At 37.5% G+C, this 14,876-nt stretch overlaps 1 protein-coding gene across 3 annotated transcripts in view; it reads right to left on the reverse strand.

The window, feature by feature from the left end:
• The window catches only part of LOC136864326 (A disintegrin and metalloproteinase with thrombospondin motifs 4), a 644,921-nt gene that overhangs the window by 159,422 nt on the left and 470,623 nt on the right, over positions 1-14,876 (reverse strand). For all 3 annotated transcript variants that reach the window (XM_067141158.2, XM_067141157.2, XM_067141159.2), the window contains exon 12: positions 10,721-10,905. In XM_067141158.2, coding sequence (XP_066997259.2) covers positions 10,721-10,905 — 185 coding nt within the window. The remainder of the gene's footprint in view (positions 1-10,720; positions 10,906-14,876) is intronic.

Below are 14,876 nucleotides of genomic sequence, written 5' to 3' on the forward strand. Positions count from 1 at the left end.
CAAATGGTCATTACCTTTGTTAAGTTTAAAGCATGAGGTTACACCCTGTACTGTTACAAAACTTGGTCAATGCACTAGTGTTAGTTGCTCCTCTAGAAAGAGGATATGCATATTGTTATTGTTTTTGTTGATACTGGATGCTCAACATTTAAGATACAACAGCACACCACAACTGATTTAAACACAAATACAAGGACTTAGTATAAACAAGCTATAATGGCAGCAAAACAGGAAGCTAATGAATGTTACATTGAAAGTACATGTAATAAAAGTAGAGCAGAATGGGAAGTAATCAACAGAGAGAGCAATAAGAGTGTTCAATGTAGCGGTCCAAAGTAGAGATTATCCAAGATGAATTCAATAAATACTTTATTCAATCTATAAATAATAATTATGACAATATTCCTGCCACTGATAAGGATGCATTGAGCTACCTCATCAACAGCAGAATAGTTGTTCCTGAGCAGGACATAGTATGTAACATAGTGACAAATTTAAGTAAAGTGTATACTGGGTACTTTAAAATATTCTGACAGTACCAGGTGTATGCATAAGTCTTTTCCGGTTTCACTAAAAGATGGTGCCAGTGAACAATACACAACGTATTATTTTGATACATACGTAAGTTTGTTCACTTGACATTAACCTACCAACACACACAAGATGAGTCTGCCAAACACTAGTATCTGTGTTGTATCGTTCAGTGATCATGTCGACATTTGTGCCTGAAAAAGAACATTTACAGAACGCATTGCTTTTATTATTTCATTAAAAGAAAAATGCTGTGGAAAGTCATCGTTTGCTGGTAGAAACAAAGGGTGAACACACTCCAGTGATTAGAACATGCGAGACATGGTTTCAGCAGTTTAAATGCGGCGATTTCAATGTGAAAGACAGTGCGTGCTCTGGTAGACCACAAAAGTGCAAAGACAAGCAATTGCAGGCGTTACTGGATGATGACCCAACTCAAACTCAACAGCAATTGGCACAAGCATTAAAAGTGTCACAAGAAACAATCAGTAGACATTTATGAGCAATGGGGAAGATCAATAAACTAGGTAAATGGGTCCTGATTTGAATGAACGGCAAATGGAAAATCGCAAAGTCGCTTGTGAAATGCTGCTTCAACGCCATGAAAGAAAATAATGTCTATACCGAATTGTGACGACTGATGAAAAATGGACTTATTTTGAAAACTCAAAATGGAGAAAATCATGGCCGTCACCTGGCGAAGCCAGTCCTTCAACACCGAGGCCAAATCACTTTGTCAAGAAGACCATGCTTTGTGTCTGGTAGGACCAGAGCGGTATTGTGTATTGTGAACTCCTGAAACCTGGCAAAACCATTAAAGCACAACGCTATCACCAACAACTGATTAATTTAAATCACGCATTGATTGAAAGACGAACGGAATGGGCCAGAAGACATGGCAAAGTGATTTTGTTACACAACAATGTGCCATCTTATATAGCAAAATCAGTGAAAGGCACCTTGAAATCGCTTGGATGGGGCATACTTCTGCATCCGTCGTACTGCTCCAACCTCGCGCCATCTAACTATCACGTCTTCGCATCAATGGGCATGCGCTCGCAGAGCAGCACTTCAGCAATTTTGAGGAAGTTGGAAAATGGCTTGATGAATGGTTTGCCACAAAAGACAAGCAGTTTTTCTGGCATGGTACTCATAACTTACCTGAAAGATGGGTGAAGTGTTTAGAAGCCGATGGCCAATATTTTGAATAAACAAAAAATAAATTTCCCTTGAAAATCACATGTTTTCTTTACCATAAAAACTGGCAAAAACTTATGCATACACCTGGTAAAGATGTATATGGTGTGCCAAATAACGTCCTCAAAACTATAATTCCATATATTTTGAAACCTCTCACTGTTAGTATAAAGTGATTGTTTAAGGAATGGGGTTTTCCCTTGTAGCCAGAAATATGCTGTTTTCACAAAGGTAATGGCCCCAGTAGTTTTTGAGCAGTTTCAGTTATTCCTATTTTGGGTAAAATTTTAGCATTTGTAATGACAAAACAATTAGTATTTTATTTTGAATCTTAGCCTTCTATGTAAGAACCAGTTTGGCTATCACAAAGGTAAATCAACTGCTGAAGCAACAGAATCCCTCATAATTTCAGTTTTAGAAAACAAGAAATTTGGTCAGGTTACTCTGTGTGGTTTTAGAAAAGCCTTTGACTGTGTCTCCCATTCAGTTTTAATTTTAAAATTGAATTACTATGGTATAATAATAATTTCATGTGGCTATTTCTAGCTGAGTGCAGCCCTTGTAAGGCAGACCCTCCGATGAGGGTGGGCAGCATCTACCATGTGTAGTTAACTGCGTGTTATTGTGGTGGAGGATAGTGTTATGTGTGGTGTGTGAGTTGCAGGGATCTTGGGAACAGCACAAGCCCCCAGCCCCCGGGCCATTGGAATTAACCAATGAAGGTTAAAATCCCCGACCTGACCGGGAATCGAACCCGGGACCCTCTGAACCGAAGGCCAGTATGCTGACCATTCAGCCAACAAGTCGGACAATTACTATGGTGTTAAGTAAGAACAGCTGAACATTATGGTTTCCTATATGAGCAATCAAAACTAAGTGGTTGAATTGGGAGGAGTTTGATCAACTGAACTTCATATGCAACATGGACAAAGCTCTGTCCTAGGTCCTTTACCATTTCTTGTGCTAATAAATGGCTTACCTGATAATATAGGGTCTAATGCTTGTTCAGTTTTATATGGAAATGATACTACATTTTTAAATGAGTCTAAGATAGTTGCTTTTTTTCTTTTTTGCTCATGGCTTTACGTTGCACCGACACAGATAGGTCTTATGGCGACGATGGGTTAGAAAAGGCCTAGGAGTTGGAAGGAGGCGGCCGTGACCTTAATTAAGGTACAACCCTAGCATTTTCCTGGTGTGAAAATGGGAAACCACAGAAAACCATCTTCAGGGCTGCCGACAGTGGGATTCGAACCCACTATCTCCCGGATGCAAGCTCACAGCCGCGCACCTCAAACCGCACGGCCAACTTGCCCGGTGCTAAGATAGTTGAAGAGCTCAATGTGGAATGTAAGCAAACTTTGAACATGACAGCTGAGTGGTTCTCTGTGAATAAACTCAGAGTAAATGATAGAAGGACTCACAAGGAACCCTCATGAGAGTGAGATCGCAGGTGCAATGTCTAGTGTGGGGCATTTGGAGGTGCTTTAGTAACAATTGAGACAAGAAACAATATTAGCTGCTAATGACGCACAATGTGCATAGGAGGGTGATAGCAATTGAGAGTCCGGGCGGTGCAGAGATCAACCTTCTATGGAATTTATGTGTTACACTTCACAAAATGGACTTGATTGACATTCACAAAAATGTTCAAAACAAACCTGTAACTTGTACCATGAGCACCGAATGAAAAATGATCACAAAATTTGGTGCCAGGAAAATCAAAGGTGAACGCCTTGGGAGTTATAAATTGTTTACAAGATGAGCTAGGTATCCACTCATACAGAATGTATAGATAATCATGTTGATATAACGTGGTGACGAGAACTGATGGAAAGTGATGGCATGCAACCAAATGTGAACCAGTCTGAAGTGCAGTTTATTGTTTATTGTGAAACTGGCTACCTTTTATGGCATAGCTGCAGATGATGTGATAGTATGTTTTGTAGGCAGGAAAGAAACAGACATCCAGAGATTGAATTTGTCCCGTGGTTCCAGGTGGTATGAATTGCAATGTCACATACTTTCCAGGGAGGATGATTTTCTCTAACACAGTATGATTTTTATAGGCAGACCATGAGTCAAGCTACAGCAAGTTATTTTCACCAACTATGGGTCAAAAGCAGTGTTCATACCATAGATGTAGTTCTGGTAAGCCCATTTCCCCACTCTTACTTGCTGTGACTTAAAAGTTCCCTAATGTCCTTGCTGGGTCCATGACACGCGATAGAATCGTAGGAGGCAGACAATCTCCAACTTCTTGCAGCACAATAAATAACTTTCCAACCAATTTGCCATCCAGACTAACAGTAGGCATAATTGTATATGCATGCGTTAGGACATCGACGTTCGTTGCTCATGTTATAACTCTTTTGTTACCTCCAACTGCCAGGGTGCCTTTTGTATGCATTTCTTCGTCAAATACTGATTGGTCGGTGTTGAAAGTGAATTCCACACTAAATGATGGGATAAGGATTTTTACCTCATCTACAAATGCTTGAGCCGATTCTGCAGTTTGCTGTGCATCGTTAAGTTGCCGCCTTGTTTGGAATCTCGTTATTCTGCGTCGCCCAGTGCTGTAGCTCCATTTTAAATTGTGCAACCATCCACTACATCCCTTGAAGTCACTGTAACCTGTGTCCTGCACAATCTAATGCCCATAACATAGTAGATCACTATCATGCACATCGTGTAACTTGTCTCGAGCATCCTTGAATCGTGCAAACAATCTTTTTAACATGTTCACCTTGTCCTCCCTTGAAATACTACAGTTTTTCTAATGCACCATACGGTCATATTACTGCAGACTTATTTGAAATCTGTTAGTAATAGCTTTTTTACTATGTTGTGGATTGTTATTCATGTACATAATTGCGTCTTGTACCCACTTACTGGACAACGATTGTTTACTATGCTTCACTGGAGCCGGGAGTTGTAGCTTCGACATGGATGATGAACTACATGCCTGGATATCTATTTCTATATCACTTTCACCTGTATCACCATCAGTACAATCTGCATGTGCATTGTCCACATAGTCGAGAGGATACGACACTATACATTCCACTGACTCATGTTTGCAAAAATGCCAATATATCATCTGGCACTTCCTTCTCACTCTGTGAAATATTTTTGCTCCTTTCTAATGGAATGTCAACATCTGTAACTGTTACTGTAGATATGAGACAAAGTTTTCTTTGTTTATGACTGCCATTGCACTTGTTTATACCAATGCTGTGAGCTGTACAGCACTGTTGTGATGTATGTTTCGACTGTGCCATTAAACTGCGTCTCATAGCCTCATGCTTTATTCACTTTTGGATACCTACAGTTCCACCCCTTCTTGCCATCAGCAGCCAATATTGCGCATGTGAGGTAAACGATAGATGAGGCTTCAAACGCGTTCAATACCATTGGCCGCTCGTGACCTCGCACTTCTGAGGGTTCCTTGACAGTCAATTATATTTAATTTAAATAAAAATCAATTAAATCATTATAATCAACATGTGAAATTATAGGGAATACATTTAAGTCCAAACTTGAACTGGAATGCTCACATAGACATTATTTCAAGTAAACTATCAAATGTAGCATATCACTTGAGAGCTATCAAAGATAATATTTCGAGTAAATATCTTATAAAATGCCTACTTTGCATTTTTCACAGTATTTATCACTAAGGAAGTCTACTGTGGTTAAACTGAAGCCAATTTTCTGAAATTGCCAGTAAAAGGCATTATGTATTGTAACAAAATCTCCTATGATGGCTCTTTTTATTAAGCTCTCTGTCATGACTGTTGTGAACACATATATTTATAATGTACTTCTTAAAATAAATGCAGAAACAGACAAAATCAAGCTCAGAAGTGATGTTCATAAATACAGTACCCAGTCAGCTAAGTCAATGTACATTGCTATAGGTTACAAAAGAAGGGTTCCAGCCATTTCATTGCTCATTTGAAGATATTTAATAAACTGACATCAAATCTGAAGAAACTACCACCTGATATATTCAGAAATAAGCTTAAGAAGTGATTATTCAAGCATTCCTTTTACTTAGTGTAGGAATACTTTGAAATTAATGAGTTTCTTATATATTGGAATTACATACTGTATTGTTATTAATCTGTGCATGTGTATTGTGGTGTTATTTTTTGACAATATCTATTGTATGTAACATACTTAAGGACTGAATAAAAATTATATTCTGTTCCTACTCTTACACAGCCTTATCAGTAGCTACTCTCAGCTACTCTTGTGTTTGCATTTGTCCCCAGAAATTGTGAAAAAATTCTGTTAACCTTTAACTGTGGAGAAGCAGAGTCAAAACTCAGCAGTGGACATTTTGGCAACACTGCCTCCTGTCTGTATACCCTCCACCATTCCACTTTACTAGTACCATACCCATCAGTCAATATTCAGTTCGTTGTTTGCATTCCCTTCTGTTTCAGTTAAGAATGTGTCGTTTGCCTAAGAAAGTAAACAAATAAATATTGTTAGCCAGATGCAGCCCTTGTAAGACATACCCTCCGACCAAGGTGGATGGCATCTTCTGTGTATGAGAAACTGTGTTATTGTGGTGAAGGATAGTGTTGTGTTTGTTGTATGACTTACATGGATGTTGGGGACAGCACAAACACTCAGGCTCCAAGGCAGGAGAATTGACCATCTAAGATAAAATCCCCAGCCCAGCCAGGAATCAAACCCAGGGCTCTGTGATCCAAAGACCACTACACCAACAATTCACCCAGGGAGCCAGACAGAAAATAAACAACTTCATGTAGCTGTGAGCTTGCATTCAAGCCCAACTGTTGGCAGCCCTGCAGATGGTTTTCTGTGGTTTCTCATTTTCACAGCAGGAAAATGCTGAGGCTGTACCTTAATTAAGGCCATGGCCACTTCCTTTCCACTTCTAGCCCTTTCCTCTCCCATCAACACCATAAGACCTATCTATGTCAGTGTGAAGCAAAGCAACTTGTATAGAAAAAGTATTTAAAAAACAGCTACATGATCAATTTGGATTTTTATGCTAATTAATATAATATATATTTCTCCAGAAGATCACTCCTTCAAGAAAACCACCCCTACTAGTGACCACTTTTATCCAGCATGGAGTTAAATTCTCATAAGACCAATGTATTTTCACTTTTTTAAGATGACCACCCCTTTTCCAGACCAACAACCACTAATTTTAAACTTAAAATGTCTTATGTATCCCTTGAAGATGACTACATTTGTCTCACAACCCCAAGTTGCAAACCACTTGTATAGGATCAATTCTATTTTCTCAGAAATACAGGAAACTGCATGAACAAGTAAGCGGTGGTGACAATCGTTTTTCCTGCATCACTCTGTAATTCTATGCATTCATCCTATCAGTACTGTACTTTCACCCCCACCCCTCATATGCTATATACTGACTCAAGGCTGCTTGAAAAAATCTCCCTTGTAAGAGCATGACCTGCAGCTGCTTTATATTAAACCCTTAGCTTAAGGTCATTGACCACTGACTATGAGTAACCTGCTCTTCTCTTGTATGTATGTGGGAGTAGGTAATAAGCTACTGTACTATGTATTAAAATGCTAAAGGAATGCACTAGTGACTGTTCTATTTTCAAACTGAGAGCACATCATCATGTCAAAGAGAAAAATGCATGTTCTTTCTCTAGAAGAAAGAATTTCTATGATTAAAGAAAGTGAAAAAGGACGTTCGCAACGTGGTTTAGTGAATCATTTTAACGCGGAAAAAGCCAAATTCACATTCAAAATGCAGTTGCAAATCAAGAAATGGGTGGAGAATGCAAATAAAGACTCAAGGAACAGACTTTCGCAACCATGTGAGGCTGTAATAGATGCTGTGTTCAAGTGGTTTATCCACACTTGTGTCAAGGGATTTCAATAATGGAATACATGAAGGAGAATTCTTGATGTACTGTTCTTGTACATGTACTGTAGATTACATCTGATATAATTAGTAAATAAAGTTCTAAATACTGTACTGTATTGTTCATTATAGTACTGTACAGTAGTGTAGTTGTAATTATGCACAAGCCTTGTGTGTACTGTAGCAGTAGTAGTAGAAGACTTTCCCCTTTAAGAGGACCACCCCTCTTAAAGACCAATTTGTGGATTTTTGTCATCTGGTCACCTCAGACACCTTAAATGGGTTTTACTGCACATGACAAATGATTGAATATGAGCCAAAGTGAATCAACTCCAGAAGTATAACACGGATTTTGGCGAGGTTTTTCCTGAATTAGTCTGTCCATCTGGCAGCATAAAAAGAAAAGTGATCCGAAGCTAAGGAACTCTTGGCATTATTAAAGCCTTGTGATGATGATTTCCCTTCGATGACCTTCGATGTTAGGCCCCTTAAAACAACAAGCAACATCATCATCATCTGAATGATGAGATTATTCTGCTCATTTTCCTTAGTATGGCAGTTACTAACTGTAGTAGTGAAAAGTTCAAGAGATTAAAAAATGACTCGCTGTCAATTTTGCATTAAGAAAAACTTTGGAACTCTTGCATGTTTATTTAGATATTGAGAGCATTTTCCTGAATAATTTGATTTTCAGTGATGATATAGAAAAATATTGCTTCATCTTAAGCAAGAAAAAAATATTCATGATGTGACGTGACGAATTAAAATCGTGAACTAAAACATTTCAATGACAATTTTAAATGAAAGGAATTCATGTTAAATCTATGTACATTTTTGTAACTTTCTCATCTATCACACAAATCCAGGAACTTGCTGAATGGAAGTTGTGTATTTCATTGTACTTCATGTTTATTATTAGTTTAGTACATGCATTATGAAAGGAAAAATTAACACTATAATTTACTATAATGTGACTATAATCAATGTAAAACAAACAGAAATACTGAATTTTAGTCATCTGCATTTATCATTATACTTTGAGTTAGGGGAGGGTGTTATAAGCATGTTAGCCTAGGGCAAATTCAACCTTTATTCAGGCCTTGGTTTGACAACATTATTGCTGATCCTGCATGTGATGCTGTTATGTTGTGTGATAATAATGACAGCGGCGAGGAAGAAGCTACCACCTCAAACCTGTATTCCTCTACAAACTAAACTTGAATCTGCAGAAACCCTCATGTAGTTAGTTCATGGAGCAAAAAGGTGACACTTCATTCTGGGACATTATTTTATTGTGTAGAATTTGAAGGGACATCAGAAAAAAAGGTATAGCCTGTAGTGAAGTTCAGAAGAAAGTTACAGACTTCTTTAAAAGAATATCAAAATAAGGTAAGAACAAGTCAAATGGATTATCTGCCTTTCCTGATTATCCATTCTTCCCCTCCCCTTCATTAAAAAGGATAATCGAGATTCTAATGTACTTAGCATAAGGCTTCTTTACAAAAATACTTCTTTAAATATTTATCTTTCACAAGAATAGCTTTTGTCAGACAAGTACTTATGATCAAAGTTTGAAAAAGAATAACTAGCATCAATTATTTTAACACTGTACATTTGATTTGATTTTAGCATTGCAAAAAAAAAAAAAAAAAAAAAACGGTCCATTTCACTGTCAGAATAATTCTTACTTATATACATTTTATTTTATATGGAAATCCAGTTAGAATGGCAGCAAGGAGAGTGCAGAATCTCAAAAACATATTTTCATACTCAAATATTCATACATTGATATCATATAATACTGGTATCATCTACCAGGCGGCTCGCAAGCGCCGTACTTTCTACTTAGAAATGCACTGCATGAACAAATAATGAATAGGATGCCTACTAACAGATTTTCACAGGGGCACTACTACCAGCAGGCAGGTTACATCAGAATATGAAGAAATAACGATAGGACGGTTGCTCACAGCATGTTCTTCAGCGCTATCCGTGCAACCCCTTGCATAAGTAAACCTCGTTTACAACCGCATAGTACTAGGCAGGTATATAGCACAGCAGCACTATATTTTCCATCTGCATATCGGCAATGGTTGGTGTGTTCAGCAACGATGAATACACAGATATCATTTTAATCTATGGAGAATCTGGTTAGAATGCAGCCGAAGCTTGCAGATGGTATGCCCAGGAGTTTCCAAATATTACAAACAGACGTCTGCCTTCTGCACAAGCAGTTTGCCAAACATTATTAGTTTTTGTTTCATACAAACAACTCTTTTATTAGAGTGGAATATCTGCATGTGTATAACTTAATAAGTTATTAAATTTTCTTAGCTGTATCTTTAGCATATTTTCAAATGCACCCTGTTATGGAATGTGTGCAGTAAGATGACTGCTATTTGTTTCACAACATGCAAAATACAGCACGTTGTAGCGCTGCTTCAAAAACAAGTGATTAGGCATCCCATGCAACACCAGTGCATGTGGGACATTTTTAAGAAGAAAGTACGGCGCTCGCGGGCCGCCTGGTATAATGCTGACATGAAAAGACAATGTAAAAATATTATGATCTGATCAAGCATTCATAAATATATGTCTTTATTTATTATGGTACTGGAATCTAGGCTTTCTATTTTTGGCAGCAGTATTAAAATGCAATGTGTTTTGGTGAATTCACTGTACTTAGATCTTGAGTACTGTACAAATTTCTGACTTTCAAGAATAAACTACTCCCTGAAAGAATTTCAGCTTAAGTTATTTCTAAGAGTCAGTGGCTTGTTTACTATGGCAAGACTCAAAAATGAGGGAAAATGTTCACGTAGAAGACAAAGAGTAAGTAATTTCATGGAACTTGGTGACAAGAGAGTACAAATTATCATATAAATTAAATACCAATGTTTCATAGAACTTGGTAACTACACAACTAAGATGATAATTTTTACATTGCACCAAACATTTATTTAAAAGATTGAAAATTAATTAAGTTAGGCATTCCATTAATGAAATTTTAAGAATCGGGGACAAATGTGTTTCAAAGAATGTTGAAGAGTATAATAATAAAAATAGAAGACAAAAATAATAAAGCAGGATTATACAATAATAACTAACTTTTGCCATGGTCCCCAACTACCATTCACTGGCATCAAGGCATATCTGTCTCTTGGCACACAGACTCCTCGCTGACACCATTTTCCCTTGCTGCACGTAGTTCCATCAGCCCATGGCATGTGTTTTGTTCGGCAGCCTTGATTCTCTTCCAAACCTGTGGTGCACCACAACCTCTCACACACTGGCTAAAAGAGAGCATTGCCATTAATGTTGTTTCAGTTTTGTTTACATCAGGGGAAACTACAATTTACTTTATTTGAAAGTTAATGGCATTCATACCATAACCAGGAATTACTTTTTCAATCTATCATACCTGGTGTGTAAGTTGGTGAAACATTGTTGAATAGACCAAATAGTGCTTATTATCATGTACATAACACAGAATGGTACAGAACATATACCTGAAAAATGAAAGTGTGTTCTTTGAAAACAATGACTTGCTAGAATACAGCAGTGAACACATGCAGAAGAGCATACATGTGTAGGCTTAACAATTTTGATCACATTAACTGGAGGAAATAAATAAATACTACTGCTGAAATTACACTGGAAGTAATTAAAAAAAAGGAAAAATAAGAAGGGAACTAAATTTTACATGATGTCTCATTACTGGAGTGAAAACTCACAAATTGGAAAAGAATGTGAATTCAGTACTCCAGGCCTTGAAATCTTAAAATACGAACATAAAGATCTTTCAAAATTATTCAATTGATTTAGAATGGGCACACATTTCAGGTTTGTTATACCTGAATGGTATCAGTGTAAAGGGAAACTAATAAGATTGCAAATAAAGTTGCAAGATGTCACTAATGATACTGAATGCAATATCCAGTTTTTAAAAAAAGTGTTTTGACAAAATGCTATCTGGATGATCTTGTTTCCTATGTGTGAGTGAGAAATAACTGTGCAGTGCAGATTGAGCTTGTAAGGTAGAGTTCTAATGCAGTAAGGTGACATTTAAATGTTTGAACGTGACAGCCCAATAAAATAAATTTACAGACATGTTACAGAACCTGTTTTCAGGGCAAAATTCTGGCATTTTGCCATCTCTTAAGAATAACAGTAGTTTATGGTATGCTGAACACATTTTACTATCATTTCAACATGGAATTTATATACTTAGTACTTAGAGTAACTTTAGGCCGGCTCATTGGCTGAATGGTCAGTGTGCTGGTCTTTGATTCTGAGGACCCTCGTTTGATTCTTGACTGGGCAAGGGATTTTAACTGTGTCTGGTTAATTCCTCTAGCTCTGGGGCTGGGTGTTTGAGTTCATCTCAATACACATCTACATGCAACACATTGCATTAAAAACCACCAAAGAAACATGTATCCATATATTCATCCACATTGGATTGGTGTCAGGAAGGGCAGCCGGAGGTAAGACTGGGCTTAATCTAGACATAGTTCCAACCCCGAGTTATTTGGAAAAGGTCAGGAAGAAGAAGTCCTTAGAGAAACTTTAGATTATCTACAGATTATGAGAACAGGATGCTTATGTACAGTAATAACCCAACTGTTGAATTTGTCACAGTGGACCCCACAATGCGGCACTTTGCAGGTGACTACCACGTCATCAAATATTGTGCTATGGAATTACCCTTTAGGATTACATTAAAGATGATATATATATATATTCCACTAAAGAAACTTGGGAACTGCAGAGAGTCTGTAACAACTAAATTTATAATGAAACCTAGATACTGTTTTCCCTTATATCAATCAATACATCAACTATCACTCTGGTGTTGGAAACTCAGAATATGTGACAATTCAAAATTAGTTGGTTCATTTTAGACCACTGAATATAAAGACAACTTTGTAAAATTTCCTCTTATCAGATAGGCAAAATACACACATTTTATAAAATCAAACTGTAATGAGATTAAGATCTATAAATTAAGAGATATTTCAGCATGAGACAGAAATCTTGTGAATATAAATATACAACAATGGCGACAATGAGATAGGAAATGGCTAGGAGTAGAAAGGAAGTGGCTGTGGAGTTATTTAAGGTACAACCCTAGCATTTGCCTGATGTGAAAACGGGGAACCATGGTAAACCATCTTCAGGGCTGTCGACGGTGAGTTCCGAACCTGCTATCTCCCCAATGCAAGCTCACAGCTCCACAGCCCTAACCGCACAACCAACTCCTCAGTATAAATTTACAAAAGAGAAAAGCAATTAGATATTGCACACAGCAGAAACCATATTTACTACATAGAGTGGTCCATCAGCCCCTTATAATTTAGTTTTATGCAACCTGTAGTTTATAGATAACTTAAAAAATATCGGCCTCTGTTTCTGTACAGGACCAGTACAACGATATGTTTGGGTTTAAGCTCGACAATACAGATGGTAATTCAGTGACAGAAACTCAACTGAATTCATGAAATGATCACAGCTGCAAATAACATTTACATTACAATGGGAAGTGAACATTAAGTCTACGAACAGATACTGTATACACTGTGAACTTACCACTGATTACCAGGCCTTACACTTGCTTAGACAGCAAAAGCACGCACCGCTAAATTACAAACCAACGTCCTGCACAGACAGGTTCAAATCCCAGGCTCTAAATTTTTTTTGTTATGTCTGTAACTGTGGACATAGTACTGCCACATTCCTACACATTTCCAAAGAATAGATTTTTATTTGGCCCTGGAAAGTTGCATTTATATCAGGTATGTAGTAGCGCTGTTGTGATTGTCTTAACTCTTCACAATAATACTGGATTTACGGTTTTCAGAGATGCCAAAAGGCCAGAAATTTGTCCTGCAAGAGCTCCTTTATGTGCCAGTATATCTAACCACATGAAGCTGGCATATTTGAGCACCTTTAAATACCACCGTACTGAGCGAGTATTGAACCCTCCAACTCAGGCTCAGAAGGCCAGTACTTCTACTGTCTGAGCCTCTCAGCCCAGCCCTCGTAGGTTTCTATTAACTGACATGACTTTCATACTCAAAATGCTAATTTCTATATCAAACTCCTTACATCCCTTTTCAGCCTCCAAGGTAAAAGATTGCAGATTCTCAGAAGAGCCTGCCAACCAAACCAAGGGGCTGTTGCTTTCTGCCCAGTCTTAGCCTAGTCCTATCCCATCATCACCATAAGACCTGTCTGGGCTGGTGTGATGTAAAAGCAACAACAAAAACAACAACTACTACTAAAACTACTACTACCACCACCAGCACCACCACCAGCACCACCACCAGCACCACCAGTGTAAAATTTGTGTATTTGTTCATCCTAGGATTTCACATGCAAAAGAATGTTTGCAAGCATTCATAATATTTTTCTTTCGGATATGTAGGAACAGGATAGATGTAAGGAATAATCAAAGGTTCAGAGATCCATAAGAGACTATAAGATGTGTATAGATATGCTGTAATTGACATTAGTAATACCAAATATGTATGGAGAAGGAAACTCCTGATAGGTGATAAATAATGTATAAGGAGGCCACCATCATACAGAGCTGAACAAAGAATAATTTTATTACACTTCATTCAAGTTGACCATTGTGTGATTTATGAGCTGTGATGCAATTAAGTGTGGTCAGAGCTCCATGCAGACATAAATCAGGTACTGGGCCATAGAAAATTTTGTACTAGAGGGATGTCATGTCAACACTGAGTACAAAGTGCAGATTTATGCAAACACTCAGTGTGTTTTACATTTCTTAATAAAATTCATCAATTCATAATTTATTTTTTAATTAAAATAATAATCAGATTGCTTTTTACATCCCACTAACTACTTTTTGATGGTTTTAGGAGACATGGAGGTGTCAGAATTTTTTCCTGCAAGAGTTCTTTTATTTGCCAGTAAAGCTACCGATATGAGGCTGACGTATTTGAGCACCTTCAAATACCACCGGACACAGCAAGGATCAAGCATGCCAAGTTGGGGACAGAAGGCCAGCATCTCAAGCATCTGAGCTACTCAGCCTGGCAAATATAAGTGTGATTTGAATGAGTCTGATGATGATCATTCAAGAACGAGACCTGTCATTCTGCTTTTAATTAATGATATTGTTTTCAGGTATTATCTGTTAATGAATGTTTTCTTTTTCAGGTATTTTCTAAATTTATGTTATACTAAATTAGTTTTGACAGACTGAAGAACCTCACAGCTATAAATTAACTGA

Source organism: Anabrus simplex, chromosome 2, assembly GCF_040414725.1.
Source record: "Anabrus simplex isolate iqAnaSimp1 chromosome 2, ASM4041472v1, whole genome shotgun sequence".
Taxonomy (NCBI): domain Eukaryota; kingdom Metazoa; phylum Arthropoda; class Insecta; order Orthoptera; family Tettigoniidae; genus Anabrus; species Anabrus simplex.